Source organism: Nelumbo lutea, chromosome 1 (genome assembly GCF_056320005.1).
Source record: "Nelumbo lutea isolate HS-2025 chromosome 1, American lotus-T2T, whole genome shotgun sequence".
Taxonomy (NCBI): Eukaryota; Viridiplantae; Streptophyta; class Magnoliopsida; order Proteales; family Nelumbonaceae; genus Nelumbo; species Nelumbo lutea.
Genome location: NC_142684.1, coordinates 119,645,975 through 119,664,111, shown reverse-complemented (window position 1 = coordinate 119,664,111; position 18,137 = coordinate 119,645,975). Strand labels below are relative to the sequence as shown.

General features: G+C 39.5%; 1 protein-coding gene and 2 long non-coding RNA genes across 3 annotated transcripts; 1 reads left to right on the top strand and 2 right to left on the bottom strand.

Annotated features, from left to right (window-relative positions):
• Nucleotides 1-1,096: 1,096 nt before the first annotated feature.
• LOC148877117 (AAA-ATPase At3g50940-like) lies at nt 1,097-3,074 on the bottom strand. Its single transcript, XM_088981785.1, has one exon. It carries the CDS (start codon nt 2,953-2,955, stop codon nt 1,501-1,503), a length of 1,455 nt encoding a protein of 484 aa, XP_088837911.1. The 5' UTR covers nt 2,956-3,074; the 3' UTR covers nt 1,097-1,500.
• Nucleotides 3,075-3,498: 424 nt separating this feature from the next.
• Nucleotides 3,499-5,330, top strand: LOC148877116 (uncharacterized). Its single transcript, XR_016105678.1, has 2 exons — nt 3,499-3,544; nt 4,656-5,330. It is a non-coding gene; the product is annotated as an uncharacterized LOC148877116 (long non-coding RNA).
• Nucleotides 5,331-7,708: 2,378 nt separating this feature from the next.
• Nucleotides 7,709-17,459, bottom strand: LOC148877115 (uncharacterized). Its single transcript, XR_016105169.1, has 2 exons — nt 16,615-17,459; nt 7,709-7,932 (listed from the first exon to the last, which is right to left on the bottom strand). It is a non-coding gene; the product is annotated as an uncharacterized LOC148877115 (long non-coding RNA).
• Nucleotides 17,460-18,137: the final 678 nt, after the last annotated feature.

Below are 18,137 nucleotides of genomic sequence, written 5' to 3'. Positions count from 1 at the left end.
CTGACCTTATCGGGATTGTTCACTTTGAGTCTTGGAGCGCAAGGGGGGAATCTTGGTGCCCAGGACAAGTAAACGTTGGCACACCAAGCGTACCGAGGGGTGACTCGGTGAGGCCGTGGAACTCACTAACTCAGCGATGACGAGGTTGAGTTGAGACTTAGAGGAGGGTCAACCGGTCAAGGCTGCGGAGATGATAGAAGAAATCGTCCGGGATCTCGTCGGGTAGAGTGGACGTAGAAGGTAGAACTCATTGGCGATGGTTCGAGTAAGGATAAAGGAAGCCGCTGCCTGCCGCCGGCGCCGGGCTTCCAGCAAGTAAATAAATACTGGACAATGCTAATTGCTAACTCACGCCCCACGGGTGAGTCCTTCCGTTCACGGACATTGTCATCATTCACCAAAGGCCCCTCGTTACCGGCTTCTATTTAATAATAATAAACATTATTGTTAAATATTATTTATTTAATAAATAATAATTATTTTAATAATATTAAAAATAATAATAATAATAATAAACATTATTATGAAATATCTATTGTTAATTAATTAATTTATTTATTCATAATAACTTTTAGTCATAGTATTCATTTAATAATAATATATTATTAGAATAACAATAATAATTCATTTAATAATAATAATAATAATATAATATCATTATAAATATTTATTATTAATTAAAAACGTTATTATTTGTTTCTTTTAAAGAAATAATAATATTAGTATAATAATATTTCTTCAACAACAACAACAATAATAATAATAATAATAATAATAATTATTATTATTATTATTATTATTATTATTATTATTATTGCTTAATGAAAATAAATAAATATTACAATCCAATAATTATTACAAATAATAAATAATTTCCTTTTAATTTATATAATTTATTAAAAAATCATAACATTTGTTTATTAATATTATAATGTTTTAATTTAATATTCTTTTCATTATTTAATATTATCAAACGATCTATTTATACGGGTAAAATTTCAGATAATGGAGAATTTCCACTTAACATTTCAGACTAAAATAATAGATTAATGAATTTTAGACTTATCATATGCCACTTAAAATTTTGATAGCTTTGGAAGTTTTTCAATATAATCTTACCATGCACGTTGGTGCAGAAAAGAAGAGTCTAACCAGTAACCATGGTATGGAAAAGGTATGACACCTAAAAACTTGAAAATGACCAAATCAATAGTCGTTTTCCTTGAAAAAATGTGGAATGTGTTGACTGTTGACCCAACCAGCTGGAAAACTGTCACTTAATTGCCAAACAAAAAAAGATGGCCCTTTGTTTAATTTACAAGAATAAGCAAGCATGTGGCAATTGGGGCTGTTGGTTGGCTTCTAAGTTCCAGCTTTCCGTTCCCGGCCCGAATACTTGTAGTTTGTTTTGTACAATAGAGATTAGAGATAGAGGTGGATCCCCTTGCCCTTGGGTTGCTGGTCCTTAAATTAAGATTGTGTTGTGGGCCCAGGCCCCACTCAACGTTGACGACCATCGACCACTGCTGCTGCTTCTGCCATAGTAGACGACATGGCTTCCATGCTCTTAATCTTCTGCTGCTGCTTCAAATGCAGGAATTGAAGGAGGCATTGTAGTGCTATTTGGGGATTGTCGTTCTTCATAAGCTCCTCAGCCACTTCAGCAGGGGTGACCTCCACCACCTCCTTTATCAACCCTTGGATTTCCTCAACCTTAGAAGAGAGGGAATCATCATCATCATCATCAATTCCAAGGTAATTAGAAGCAAGTATCTTGAATCCACCGGGAGTGCAGTAGGACATATGAATGTGCATGTCCATGCGGCCTGGTCGAAGTAGAGCCGGGTCCAGCCGGTCCTTATGGTTGGTTGTGAACACGATGATCCGTTCATCGCCGCAGCTCGACCATAGTCCATCCACGAAATTCAGCAGCCCTGAAAGTGTCACCTTGTTTTGTTCTTCTTCCTTCCTCTGGCTGGGATTGGCTTGTCCTTGTCGATCTTGAAAATCAACACTACAATCGATGTCCTCCACCACGAGTATGGATCGGTTCGCTGTCCCGACCAGCAAACTTCTGAGCTCCGAGTTGCATCGAACGCTCGTCAGCTCCAAGTCATATACGTCGAAGTTGAGGTAATTAGCCATGGCCGCGATTAAGCTAGACTTGCCCGTGCCTGGAGGTCCATACAGCAAATATCCTCGTTTCCAAGCCTTCCCTACACTCTTATAGAATTCCTTCCTCTTCACAAACCTATCCAGATCCTCCATTACTGCTTTCTTCAAATCCGGCTCTATGGCCAGCGTCTCGAAGGTCGCTGGGTGATCCAGGTTAATCGATATCCATGCGTCTGATGGGTTATCGTAATATCCGTTGTAATTCGCGGTTAACAGTTTCAATGTCTTCTTCTCGTCCTTGATGGCCTTTGATTTCTCCAATATGTACGGAAAGTAAGAACTCAAAACCTTGTCTTTATACTTCTTGTGGAAGCTTAGCTCGAACGATCGGACTTCAGATCGGACTGTCGAATTGAACTGGCGCCGGTGGTTGAAAATCTGGGACTCCACCGGCGCACATACGAATTTCCACTTGAATCTTACACGGTCGAAAACATCTACTATCTCTTCGTTTCTCTCCATGGTGACAGTAAAGTTCTTCTCCTTCTCAGGTTTCCTGACCTTCACTCTTCGGGTGGAGGGGTTGACTTTGGTGCCCAAGTAAATCTCGGCAGCGTCATAGATTTCATTGCTGGTGAGGCCGTCGAATTCTTCGATGACCATGATTAGCTCGGAGGAGAAACGGCCGAGGAGGCTTCGGATGCCGGAGAAGATGTAGTCTTGAGTTTCGTGGGGCAAGAAGTCGTAGACTATCGAACGGACGAGCATCATCGATGCAGCCAGAGAGGCAGCGGTGGATAAAATTGTTTTGGATGAGACTGCACTGTTTTCAGAAAACATCGTTTCTACTTTGGAATCACGAGCGAGGGCTTGAGGTATTTGAAGATTACTTCAAAATTAGTTCAATTGGCGGAACCTCTCTCTCTCTCAATCGATCTGAATCGATCTCTCTGTCTCTGGTGTTTGTTTCTGGCCAATGCATAAACAGATTTTTATACTAGAGATGAGAAGAAAAGGAAGTATCATCCTCTCTTTGACCGTGGAATAAACAAAATAAAAAAATCCATCAAATCGTCGAGGAAATGTCATGGAAGGAAGGCGGAAGGAAGGCGGAAGGAAGGCGGAATACCGTAAGTGAAACGGAGGAGGATTAAATTTAAAAAAGAAATTTCTTGTAATTAAGTGTGAATGCAAATATGTACAAATAAATTTACTTCTTACCAAATATTCTTTAAGTTGTAATGAATGCAAACACCAATTCTATATGACTTTATTTTATCATAAGCTCACTTGAATTCAAATTTACTTTTTATTTTTATATCCTATTATTAATGTAAATATTTATTAAAAAATGTATTTTTTGACAGCTGAAGGAAAATTTTCGCCTATTGAATTCAAATCAACCCCCCAAAAGACTGTGCCCCACAAGGTTTTCATTTTGAATATTCATTTCATATTTTGTAACTCCATTTCATTAGTGAATTTTTGTTGAGATTTTACCTTGTTATTTAGATCTCTGAAATTCTTTTTATCACTTCATTAGTGAGTTACTATTGTTACCTAACTTTTTGTTGTATCTTTGTTTCTATTATCATCGTAGATTTCTATGATTTCGGGTTTGACTGAAAATAAATCCTCTACATATCATATGGGTCCTAATGAGTTGAAAACCAACTTCTTGAATTTTTGTGGGTTGAACTTGCTTGTTCCCATTTAGACCTTTTCATGGGCCGGGTAGTCCGACGGCCCTTCCCGGCCCGGCTTACACTCCAGTCAGGCGTTAGGCCCGTGGGTCTAACCTCGAGCCCAAAACACCAAGCACAACTGTGTTTCGGGTTAGGCTTGAGATTTTTTAAAAAAGCCCGGCCCTGTATATATTAATAATTTTATATATATATATATAGGCCCGATGTTCGGGGTTTAGGCTTATGGCCCAAGTTGTAAGCCCGATGTTCATGACTCAATATAACTACTCAGTTTGAAAAGAGTACAAATGCAAATATGTACAGAATAAATACATACAAAATAATATAAAATATAAAGTTTTGCACTCTATATATTTGCATTTGTACTCCTTCGCTAAGGCTCAAGGTTCAGTTTAGAAGGAGTACAAATATAAATACGAAGATCGTAGACTAGAAAACCATATATTTTGTATACTTTACATATTTCTTTCTGTTTGTACACTTTTCAAATTGAGCGTAAAAATCAGCAAATTCCTTTGACTGGCAGTTACAGAGGAAAATGCATTTGACCATAACTTCGAACGGGTTAACTTTGGCTGTTTCTGGGTTGGGGACGTTCTGGGCATTTGGCTGTTGCCATGCTGCTCAACAGCATGGCAATTATCTCCATTTCCGCGAGAATCTAATGAATAGGGATGGCAATTATCTCTATTTCCCCGATTCCGGGTGGGATGGATTTTCCCAATGGGAATGAGAAAATTTTAATTATTTTAATTTTATTTTTTTAAATAAAATAAAATTGCCATATTCCTACTTGTGAAGCTCCCTTATATACCTTTCATATTGTCATCACAGCATTCGTGCTATCTGAGCCTGAAATTAACAATCACACACCAAGCTAATAAACTGGAGGAAGAGAAAGAAGGACAACAAACACTACAAGTAGTAGGTAGATAGTTGAGTTGATCATCGGGAGAGAGGGAAGCAGCGCCGAGAACGGGACATGGAGAGAAAGGGAATTGGGGGGACGGGGGGATGGGAGATGCAGACGAGGATGGAAGTGGTTTCATCAGAGAGTCCCAGGGGGTGTTGGAAGATAAATCTTAGTCATGGGTCGCACTGGTATGGCGCCACCATGAACAGCCCATGGCTGCAGATGACATTCTCCAGATTGAAGGTTGAAACCGACTCCCCAAGCGGCAGAGTGAGAAAACACGAGACAACGACGAGGACACCTCCACTTCTTGTAGCTTGTGGCCATCTCTTCTCTCGTCGGACTCCTTTCTCCATAGAATCCTCTGATCTTGGTTGTTCAGCAAGGGTAGACGAATCTGAACTCTGATTACCGTTGACAAGAGTCCAGCTTCTAACAGTCGCCGATGATAACAGTCCGGCTTCTACAGGGCAAAGTCCAAAATACTTGAGGGGGTCGTTGGTGATGGCTGTTAATCGCTGCCGGTTGGAAAGGGAGAGAGTGAGAGTGACCGGGGAAGGCAGAGTCCGGGAGTCTCGAGAAGGAAGTGGAATGGAACGAATGAGAAGCCGACGGCATGAAGGATAAACTCTGTTTAATTCATTTCACGCATTACGCCACGTTGCCACGACCCAAAAGATGCGTGGCACGTCTTCGTGCGGCGCGAGCGATACAAGTATGGGCTCTGCCCTAATACTCTAATAGAAGCCGGACTCGTGCCACTATCTTGCTATCCTCCAACTCCAATGAAGCACATGCCAGCGATGAAAATTAGTTAACTTCACATGATGTTTTGAGTCTATTTAAAAGCGGAAAATGTGCTTGTCGTGATTCTCGATTTTCCGTTAAATTTTAGTAATTATCAAAGCATAAAAAAATTAATTAATTGATAGATTGTTGAGTTTTTTTATTTTTCTTTCTTTTGTTCTTTTATGTTTTTTTTTTTTAACCAACAGATTGTTGATTTGGGGCTTTGAGCTTCACCGGACGTTTAAGTAAACTTTGCATTTTAATGCTATCGATCCAATCTTTGGATGTTGTATCAAATAATACTTCTAATTTTTGTAATGTATGTTTTGTTAAGAAACTTGATATATATATGTTAATTAACTAAATAAAATAATCCATATATATTGATATTGTTCCTAATTTCTTTTTATATTTTCAAATACAATTTATTCCTTCATATTTATTTTTATTCGATTATATCATTTCTAATATAATATATTTTTATAATTTTATTTTATAAAGCTTTACTTAATTTACGTATGTTCTAGTACTTTTTCATAACCAAATTTAAAGAATGTTTTTGTAATGAGGATAAAAAATTAATACCAGCAAGGGAGGGGGCGGGGTCTCTAAGAGTAGGGGCGAGTGAATTCAAATGGAGCAAAACCCGCTTGCAGAAAGGCGTTGGGGGGCTTAGTCATGGTCCAAAGTCTCTAACCCAGTCCAAATGCTATTTTTTAGTACATTAATATTATTATTTTATTTGACAATTATATTTAAAATTTTCATATTAGTATAATTTATTTTTAAATAAAAATAATTTATAAATTGGTAGATCCTACCATTACTTGTCATGGGTGAACATGCGTATGGAGATGCAGTTTTTTTTCACATGTGATACATTGAGACATATAGTGAAGATGCAATTTTAAAGAAAAAGCAAGGATATATTTTTTGGTTAAAATGATATTATTATTATGAATGATTTTAAGTTTAAATTGTTTTATTTTATTTATATCTAACCAAATAATCAAGGCTTCTTGAATTTTGGGGATTGTCATACTTAAAATATTTTAGGTCTGGTTTGCTTTTTGGTAAGTTACTTATACGGGTAAGTGTTTTTTAGGAAAAAATTATCTAAATGAATTTATTCATATTCTTTTATTTTCCAGGTAAATAAGATAATGATCCTTTTAGTCATAAAAAGTCATTATTAAAAAGGAATAATTTTGTTCCATCCAAGTGTTAGCAATTTTCTCCCTACTTGGTAAAATTATTTACCCACTTTAGAGATGAATTGAAAAAATAAAATTTTCATGAATACCACATAAATTTAAAAAAAAAAACATAATTTTTTTGTCAATAAAAACTAAAATCCTATTAACCAACATTCTCCTCTCAAAATCCAAGAAATAATTAGACCCTTAAAAAATTCATTTTTTCCCTAATAGTGCTATTTATATGAGATGCATTGTATCCGATTTGAAGCTCAAAGCAGTGAAACATACGGCTCACGAAACTTGAGGTTTTAGCCTCAGCAGAACTACAAGGCAGTTGTACTTGTTAGTTGGGACAGTGAGCCTATCACAATACTGAATCGGGTCAACCTCTACATAAGAACTGTTGACCCAAATGGTTAAGCCATGATCCATTGACCCAAAGAAAAAAGAAAAAGAAAAAAAAAAAAACATTGGTGCTGAGACATTCCTGTCTTGTTTTATTGACAAGGTGTGCTGGGCCCAGGTTGGAGTATAATACTTGCTATCACTCTTGGTGGTGTAACTGGTGTTACCGTCTTGACGAATTGGGATGAGAGGTGTTATTTCCGAATGCATTAACACAAGTTGGGTTGGCCCTACCCTATCATGGTCACTGGATTTCAAATGTGATCCACTAATAAATTAGATTCGGATTTCAAATGTCCAATCCATTCATAAATGGGTCCACCCCAATTGCATCCAATTAAAATCAATTTATATTTACAACCAAAATAGGTGTAAATGTTAAATTAAGGCTCACTAATTTAAAGTCATTTTTTTTTAGTTCATCTAATTGCATCAATTGTAAAAAATTAAGAAGAAAAAAACAAAGATAGTTTAAAAACAAATTGGATTTCGGTTATTACAAAGAAGACGTTATTGCATAAGTTAATTAATGGCTTAAGTGCAAAGGTTTTATAGCGATTCAATTGTGGATAATGGATTATGCTTGAACTGCAAAAGCAAAATATGATTTGTATTGTTTGAATAACAAGACAGAAATTAATTGTCTGAATTGTCAATAAAAATAAACAAAGTATTCAATTCAGATAGCAATGAGTTGTAAATGAGTGCAAAAAAAGTTTATGATCGTAGTTAATTTCTTGGTGCTAAGGTTTGATGCATTTGCTCCCCAAACTACTTTCGCCAGCATAAAACTTCCTACGCAAACCTGCAATAATAACAATCAATATTAGTACTAAAATAGTTTGTGTATGTATTAGATATATTATTAGCATAAATATTGTAGCCTTCCAAAAGCATGAATTGTTAACTATAAATGTTGTATTAGTTACCTGAATCAGCCAACATGTGTCCAATTTCAGATAATAATCCTTGACTTTCACTAATCAGCAGGCATGCTTTTAGCAAAATATCCCTAAGGATGCTCCCTCTTAGTTCATTTAAAACTGGTCAGCCCCGAATGCAACAGGTGCAAAAAATTGGATCATATCTTGGGAGAACCCTTGGACTGATCAGTCCCCAAACTAAAAACTAAGCTGACATGCTATTGCTATGCTAATGCTAAAGTGGGTTGAGATGGTAGAGGAGAACCAGACTAAGGGGAGTTTACATTGGAAGACGTTTCCAATACACGGTTGGGATGTACCATGGGGTGCCCGTACGTCAATGCATATTCGACTTAGGGATTAATATGGTTCTACCATGGAGCTAATAGATGCCAAGAAGTGCAAACCTAAAAGACTAATATACTGTTGTGACATAGATACTAGATTGATCTGATGTGAGTTTTAAAAAAATGCACGTTACTGTAAGATTGAACCAAAACTGGGCTGAAATGGTATCAAATCAATGCATACCTATAAAGCTACATGTTGCAACAGCAGGGATCCTGAATTGGGCTGAAATGATGCCAAAACAAAAATGCAGGCTAATCCAAATTTGTAGAATGATTCTTGCTATATGTGAAAACATTTCAATATAAAAAACCGTAGAAAATCTAACATCAACAAAAGCATGATACAATACGATAGAGAGATGAGAGAGAAAGGTAAATAGGTAGGGATGGACCCTTAACAGCATCCTGTACATTAACAACTAAGCACCTACTCCTGATTGGTAGGCAGCAAACGACAAAATACATAAATTATGATTGAACAAAATAACAGTCTTTCCTTTTTTGCAATATCAACCAACCAGGAAAGAACATGGTTCTCAAAAAGCAGATTTTCACCAAAGTCTTTTGAAGCACAGATGTGGACTGCTTGATATCAAAAGAGTTGCAGGTTAAGTTTGTTTATACCATTGTATGTTGCACCTTAGAATTATCCTTTCCTTAAAGCAGGGGGATTCACAAATGTATGCAACTCTTTTGACTATATCAACAGGAAAAAACCAAAAGAAAAATGTATTGGCATAAAGTCCCCTTGTTAAGTGTCATGGCCCATTACAGCCATTTTATTATCCAAGGCATGCACCAAATAAACAAATAAATCGGTTTATTCCACTAACCTTCTACTGATCCCAAACCAAGGGTTAGGATGACCCCCCACCCAACAACCAAATTACAAAAGTCAGGGCAGATAGACAAGTGGAACATACCAAATGTACTACCAGTATCATGTGAGCATAATAATGCATATATGAAAAAAAAAAGAAAAAAAACTGACACATTTGTTAATATATACACAACAGAAACCCTGCATCTTAATCCTAATAATATAGAAAATGTAAAGGGATATTGGCAAACAATGCATGGAACTTATTCTTTGTCAACATTTTTCTTTTCTTTGATTCTTGGTTGTCTTAGTTATCAGTTATTGGAGGGGCTAAAGTGGGCTGTGGTCTAGCAAGTCCCCAACCACAAGAGGCAGAAGTACGGGACAATAATAACCATTAATTATATGGTTTCTTAGAAAAAATAGGAAACTCAGTTAGAACATTACTGTCATCCCCAAACCAAGGTCTAAAGCTGGGAAAATTATTGAGCTACAAGGACATAACATTGGAGGGAGATTATATTTTCAAATCACTGTTAGCTGCCTAGGTATAAAAACCAGGGATCCTATCAGTATAGACACTTTGAGGGAGGTGAAGCAGCTTGTTCAATAACTAAGAGCTGAGTTGCAACGGATACAAAGAACAACAAATACTATGGCAGTTATCTTGGAAAGAAAGGGGTTTCCAGGGAGGAGCTATATTGAGGAGTTACCAATAGAAATTTTTGAGTTTGGGTCTATATAAAGGAATATATCAGACAATATAAATCAGGATATCTAAGATCTTTGAGGGTGCTTGGCATATTTCCTCATGTTTGTTCTCCTCCATTTAATGGTATTCTTATATCAGTAAAAAGAAAAGGAAAGGAGACTACCAAACTCTGGAAATTCGACAACATTAGACTAAATTTTCCCCATCACATTAAAGGTATTTTCTCATGAGAGGAGGCAGAGATTTTATTACAAAAAGTATGCAAGAAGTACATATAAAAGAAAAGAAAAAATGAGAAAGAGAAACCAAAGAAGAAAACAGAAGCCCTGATGAGGGGGGCACCGGACTTCTATACAACATATGCAATTCAGCCTGATGAACAAAAATAACAACCCCAAGCATAATTATGAAAAATAATGCACAGAAACAAAAACAGCATGCTACCAGCTAGAGGTGCATCATGGACTGGGTTAGCCCCATCCAAAGGTCGAGTTGAGTTCAGTTGGGTTGAAGGTTGGGTAAGGATTCAGAAATATGAACCTGACTTCAATATGCATGTTTTCATGCAAACATGCATGTATATATGTATACGTATCAATAATTTTGAGTTTTTAAGGAAAAAATTTTTGGTGTAACATAAGTATGGCACTCCTAAAGCATCAACATATATAGTTAACCATAATTGGCCAATTCTATGTTTAAGCAGTGAAAGCGTTTTTCTAAAACAAAAAGAAGTAAAAAAAAAATTAGGCTAACCTAAACCCAACCCAAGTTTAGGGTTGGGGGATTCAACAACTTGGGTTGGGTGAGGGTTGACCTCAATCCGACCTAACCTGAGTGGACTTGCACCCCTACTACCAGCCAAGCTCAAGCAAGCACCAGCAACAAAACTACAACACTAAGGGCCCGTTTAGGGGGACTGAAGCCTTGGTTCAGTGCTTTCATTGAGCTGCTTTGATTAAGCTTTGATTAAGCTGCTTTAGAGAAGGCACTAAAAGAAACTTCAACGAAAAGCCATATTTTGGACTGTAACATAGCTATTCTAGATTTTATGGAGTTTTTACCAAACATCGCTTATATACTTTCCAAGCGGGGCCCACCTTGTAAAGCCAGAAGCTACTATATCAAAACCCTCCCAAACAGGTACTAAAAGTAAGCTTCAATGGAAAGCCAGTTTTTTTCGCCGAAAGAAAGCTAATTTGGGCTTTCCAGGTATTTCACCAAACAATGATACTGTAACTTTAGAGTAACAAAGACAGTATCCAATCCATCCCTCCCAAGATCCCGGATAGCTGGGATCAAAGTAAGGGCAAGTGGGCAACTAAGATTTTAGGTATCAAAATGCATGCTACTATTACAGTGGGGGCATTGTCAATAAGACACTGGTTGGCAGAAAAATGCTAATAAAGGACTTTTTCGAAAAAAGAAGGTAATATAAATTCTACATAAACTGGTAAGAGTTAGATCATCTAGATACATAGAACACCAATACAATGATTAATCCATAACCTTACATACTGTCTTATTATAATGCATCATTCCAGGATGTAAAAGAAAGCTTATAAGAGTAAATTGACCACTGGTACCCCATTTCAGGTGGTTTAACAGGCCTTCTTAGTACAAAGATACTAGATTGGACTGATGTGTTATGGACACACTGCCCGGCAGCACACTGCAGCGCAGTCATAGGCAGCAGAACGCATGGCAGGCTGCACAGCAGCAGGCACCGGCCGGCAGCGCCGCACAGCAGCACGCAGCACGCACAGCAGGCCGCACAACAGCAGGCACCGGCCGGCAGCACTGCACAGTAGCATGCACCGCCTAGCGGCGCGCAGCACGCAGAATGCACTGCCCGGCAACGCGCAACATGCACCACACGGCAGCATCACTAGGCAGCAGCACGCACCGCACGGCAGCAGCACTAGACAGCAGCACACACCACATGCAGCAGCATGCACCGCACGGCAGCAGCACTGTGAGACGCGCGCACCGCCGGTAGCAGCAGTAGAGCGGGGCCCGTACGACAGCTCATCAGTGTGGGTCCACACTTATCTTACCAATCAGCTCCGCTCGCCAACTCACCGCCAGCTTACCTTATCCCTTATCCTTATCCTTATCTTATCTTTATCTTAAGTAAGAGTTGTGTTACCATTAGGAGTTTTAGTTTAACTTGGATTACCCTAGCCTAGCCGAATCCAACAAGGAATTTCCTTCTGTAATCTCCTATTTAAGGAGCTGTGAATTGAAGTAAAGACATTCAGTTTTCCAGTCAAGAGAAGAGTGAGGAGAGTTTGGGTAGTTTCTTGGACAAATCACCCATTAGGAGAGTTCGGGTGGTCTCTTGGACAAATCACCCATTCGGTTTCCCACAATAGGGTCTGCACGCAAGGGAAGGCGCAAGGGAAAGCAGGGCTTTCTCACCGTGGACCGACCCGTGACGAGATCCTACGCGCGGGCCCATAACATTCTGGTATCAAAACCAAACATCTTGGGCGAAATGGAGCAACTATCTTCCAAGGTCCACGAACTGGAACATAGGCTAGCAGAAACCAGCATGGAGGTTCGTGAAGTCAAGGAAGATGTCCGGGAGCTGCGATGCTTGCTGGAAGCATTCCTCTCCAACAAAGAAAGGAGTTCGGAGGAAATAGCCAACACAAACAGTCGCCGTCCGGACTGGGCAGAGGCATCCAGCGAACAGCAGATTGCTGCCCCTACAGACGCAGTTATTCCCAAGGATCAGCGCACGGAGGATGAAACTGTAAAGTCTCCTCCTTTGGTCGGGGACAATGTCATGAACATTATGTTGGTACCTGTAGAATGCGCTCCTTTGTCGAAGACAGGTGGGCTTGGCGATGTTGTTGGGGCTTTACCGATGGCTTTGGCTCGGTGTGGACATAGAGTTATGATTGTGGCACCACGATATGGTAATTGTGCAGAAGCCCAAGAAACAGAAGTGCGCAAGAGATATAAGGTGGATGGGTAGGATATGGAGGCTGCTCTTGAGGTTCTCTTCTATAAGCATACGTTCCTATGATCCACAACATAGCACACCGGGGTCGTGGTCCAGTACGCGATTTTCGTTATGTGGATCTTCCACAAAACTACTTCAAACTACATGACCCAGGAGGTGGGGACCACTTCAATGTCCTTGCAGCTGGCCTGAGAGCAAAAGATGGTGTAGTCACTGTAGTCACTGAAACCTACAGTTAGATGTTTACCTGGCATCGGATGGCTACACCAATTACTCTGTGGAGACTCTTCAGACTGGCAAGCCTCAATGCAAAGCAGCTCTACAAAGGGAGCTTGGTCTTCCTCTTCGGGAGAATGTTCCTCTGATTGGGTTCATTGGCAGGCTTGACTATCATAAAGGGGTTGATCTCATTGCTAAGTCCATTCCTTGGATGGTGGACCAGGATGTACAACTAGTCATGTTGGGCACTGGGAGACCTGACCTGGAACAGCTTCTCAAACATTTTGAGAGTCAACACCATGACAAAGTTAGGGGTTGGGTTGGCTTCTCTGTGAAAATGGCTCATCAAATAATTACTGGTGCAGACATCCTACTCATGCCTTCTAGATTTGAGCCATGTGGACGGAACCAGCTTTATGCACTGAGCTACGGGACAATCCCTGTTGTTCATGCTGTTGGTGAACTGAGAGATAGTGAGCAGCCATTTGATCCATTGGCAGAGTTCCAAGCCACGTATCAAGAATTCGAGCTTGAAGACAAGCTTGTCGTCCAGGAGGGGTGTGATGTTATGGACACACCGCCCGGCAGCGCCGCACAGCAGCACGCACTGCCGGCAATGCGCAGCATGCACAGCAGGCCGCACAACAGTAGGCACCATCCGGCAGCACCGCACAGTAGCACGCACCGCCCGGCAGCACGCAACACGCATCGCCTGGCAACGCACAGCATGCACCGCACGGCAGCAGCATGCACCGCATTGCAGTAGCACTAGACAACAGCACGCACCGCCCGGCAGCACGCAACACGCATCGCCTGGCAACGCACAGCATGCACCGCACGGCAGCAGCACTAGGCAGCAGCATGCACCGCATTGCAGTAGCACTAGACAACAGCACGCACCGCACGGCAACAGCACGCACCACACGGCAGCAGCACTGTGAGACACGCGCACCGCCGGCAACAGCAGTAGAGCGGGACCCACACAACAGCTCATCAGGGTGGATCCACACTTATCTTACCACATCAGCTCTGCTCGCCAACTCACTGCCAGCTTACCTTATCCCTTATCCCTTATCCTTATTATCTTATCTTAAGTAAGAGTTGTATTACCATTAGGAGTAGGTAATTAGGAGTTTTAGTTTAAGTTGGATTACCCTAGCCTAGCCGAATCCAACAAGGAATTTCCTTCTGTAATCTCCTATTTAAGAAGCTACGAATTGAAGTGAAGGCATTCAGTTTTCCAGTCAAGAGAAGAGTGAGGAGAGTTCGGGTGGTCTCTTGGACAAATCACCCATTCGGTTTCCCACAATAGGGTCTGAACGCAAGGGAAGGCGCAAGGGAAAGCAGGGCTTTCTCACCGTGGACCGACCCGTGATGAGATCCTATGTGCGGGCCCATAACATGATGTGAGTTTAAAAAAAAAATGCATTCTACTGTAACAGTGAACCAAAACTGGGCTGAAATGGTATCAAAACAATGCATACCTATAAAGCTACATATTGCAGCAACAGGGATCCTGAATTGGGCTGAAATGATGTCAAAACAAAAGTGCAGGCTGATAGAGCTACATGCTTCAGCAACAGTGGGTCCTAATGGTCCTAATGAGTTGAAAAAAGAGCAAATAGTTCAGAATAGAAGACTAAAACAATCTATCAAACATGATGATTTTGTGGAAAAGAAGAAGGGCTAGGATGGAGTTTTAAAATGGTTGCACTCTTCTGTTATTTACAACAGCAAACAGATTCTAAAGAATAATGCAGGCCACAACAATGGAAACTCTAAGCATGCAAAGTTCCACTTCATTTTATGCATTTCCAAGAGACAAACAGATCCTAAAGAAACAAAACTTAATGCAATCAGAGTTATTCATCACCAAACCAATATCCAAATAGAATAAGATTAAATTTCATTCACTTGTAGCTCTACTATACAAAATGAGAAAAGAGGAAAGAAACTGAACTGCATAACTATATGATAATTAAAAATAAATAGCAAACTACCTAAAACCACATCTTATTTACAAATATATGCATATAAACAAACATTTTTTAACTTGTATTGTTTTTCCGTCCTTAATGGTATTTTTATCAGACAACAAATAGAATATTTTATTAATATCAAAGAGATGTATACATCATAGACTTAAAATGGTGTATAACCTCAGCTATTCTTCTATTTCATTCTAGCAAGGGTCATGAATCTCTAATGGACCAATGCTTGAATGAAATGCTGAAGTAAATAATAGAAAGAAAAAAAATATATTTGAATGAAATGTTGGTGAAAATCCAAAACTCCAAACACCTGAGGATTGATTACCAGGTCTTCATCCACATGCAACTTCGAGAATGAAGACACCAAACCTGTAGACATCTGATTCCACGGTGGCCCTACTAGTGAGGCTACACTTTGGAGCTGCTACTAATTTAGCTATTTTCTCTCCTCTAAATTATCTTATTGCAACCGACTCTGAGTATTGGGCAATCCTCAGGGGCTTAAGGAAAGAAAAGGAGCTGAATGCTGCATCAGTTGTTATTCATACTGATGCAAAGATCATGATACGGAAAACTCTTTTTTTGGTCTGAACAGTGCTTAATCGATGCAATATGCCAGACCTTACCATCTTCTTTTGTTTTCTGTAAATTGGTGTATGTAATGAGAGTGCAAAAAGTAATGGTTCGTGTAGTAACAAACCCGAGAGATCCAAATTTGATTCGAAATCTAATGGGTGTCTAAAAAAAATAGACTAGAATTCAATTCATTTAAATACGACAATGTTTGATTTGAATCTGAACCCATTGAAATATCAGTAAAAATGTATAAAAATTAGCATTAATTGTAAAATTAGATATAAAACAAATATTATATAGCATACAAAAAAAAATAGATTTATTTAACCGCAATGGTTTTCACTTGGAATAAGGATTTAAATCTGTTTCATCACTGCCATCTACGACTCCTTCAAAGATCTCTCTGAGAACCCTTGTTAGATCAGTTAATAGGTGCAGATGCTTGAGATACAGCCTTAAGGCTCAGTCTCAACTGTATCGATGACTGCCACCAAAAATTAAAAAATAAATAAATAAAAACAGAGATAGCGTATCGGGTGGAAGAACTGAAACAACCAAACTCCAACTTTCACAACGCTGCAGACAGAACAATATACTTAAATAGGAATAAATTAAATAACGAAGTTTGGAGGGGGAATCTGATCTAAGAAAAAGCCACATTAATATCAATAGCCTGCAAAAATTTCCCGAGGAAACAACTCAAAGCAATAAGGAGGAGAAAAAATGATAACTGCAACTTTGCGGATTCGAAATGAAAAATGAAAACTGGTTGGTCAAGTCATATACAGACATTAATTACAACCTTCAAAGCCAAGAACGTGGAAAGTGAAATCTAAAACACATGAAGTAAAACCTAAAATCGAGGCGGCTGAGTCTAAAAAGCATAGAGAAAATATTCTGAGAAACAGAGCGAGAAAAACGATACCTTGAGACAGAGAGGGAGAAATCTGGAGGGGGAGTTGAGAAGAAATAGCCAATGGGCCAGCAGATTGTTCAAATGGGAAGAGAATGATTCTGACACAGGGTGTGCGAGAAGAACCACACCCTGCCCATCTTAAGCCTCGTTCGCCAATCCAATGAACTATGCTCAATGTTTTAATGGCAGAACCGTGCAACAGAGAATGCTCCGTTAGGCATGTGTTTATAAACTAAAAGTCTCTCATCTTCTACTACGCAGAAACCCAGAGTTCCGCCAACTTGACCTTCATAAAGGGTTTCTGGAACAACGAAACCTGAGCAAGCTTGTGACCCCTCAAGCACTCCATAGCCAACTACTATCTTCGTACTTTCCAGTCCCATACTTCCTCTTGCGAAGGCGACGACTTGGCCTCTTGCTCAAACCACCACAGTTGGACCCAAGAGGCCTACCGCAGAGCCCGTTGTTGCCGTCGAAGCCAGCGGCATCGAAATCGGAAAAGCAGAGAATCGTACCGGAGAGACGGTTATTAGCAACCGAGAACTTCTTGAGACGAGTAAGCCGGGAGAGCTCATAAGGGATTGAACTGGAGAGACGATTGTTGGCAAGTTTAAGACTATTGAGAAACTTGCAATCGACGAGCTCAGGAGGGATCGAACCAGAGAGGTCGTTGTTGGAGAGAATCGGAGAAATAGAGAGGACTGAGAAGAGAGGGAGAGCGGGAAGAAGTTCTGGAATCAGGAGAGAGAGAGAATGCGGGGTGAGGACTGAGGAGAGAAGTGGAGAAACAGAGAGCCAGAAATGAGAGGGTGAGCGGGAAGAAAGAGGAAAAAAGTAGATACATCACACGTTATGCATGCAAAATGGAGGGAGAGAGAAGTCGTTGGAGGAGAGAGACCTCACGCATCGATCACACGTACAGTTCATTGATCTAATGCCAATTCATTTTTCTCTCGTGCGATCATAGATGTGGATAGGCTGCACGGATAGAACACATATACATACATAATAGTTTGATTATTTTTGGAGGTATTTGATAACGTGAGTGCTTTTTTGGTCTCTTTTATTTTATTTTTTAATTCCCACGCCCAAGATGGTCCATGTTAATCTCTTTAGTATTATTTCATCATCGTTTTTCTTTGTATGTGAAATCTATTTAGTACAAATCAACGCCACATCACAGAGTTATTGGGAGTAATGATTTGTCGATTTATAAAATGTCAAATTAGATGTTTTGTCATGGGATTAGTCATTGGAGCCCGTGCGGCAATCGAATGCGACAAGTAAGCCTAAATGATAAACAATAATACAAGAAAATGTAATAAAGATGACATATAAATTAGATAAAAAGATAAACTGTATTATATTAATAGATGGCAAGTATAAGTATATAGTTCAGTGTCAAGGGGATCTCATGTTTAATCTTTAGATGCTCTTGATTCACTCGACTACCTACCTCTCCTCAAAGAGTATGTTAAGCTTTTGGGGGAGTGACAATAAGAAACATCAAAAAGATAAAAAGTCATACTATA

Bases quoted from the DNA above. Each gene is read 5' to 3' on its own strand.
- LOC148877117 (XM_088981785.1), bottom strand. From the start codon at position 2,955: ATGTTTTCTGAAAACAGTGCAGTCTCATCCAAAACAATTTTATCCACC.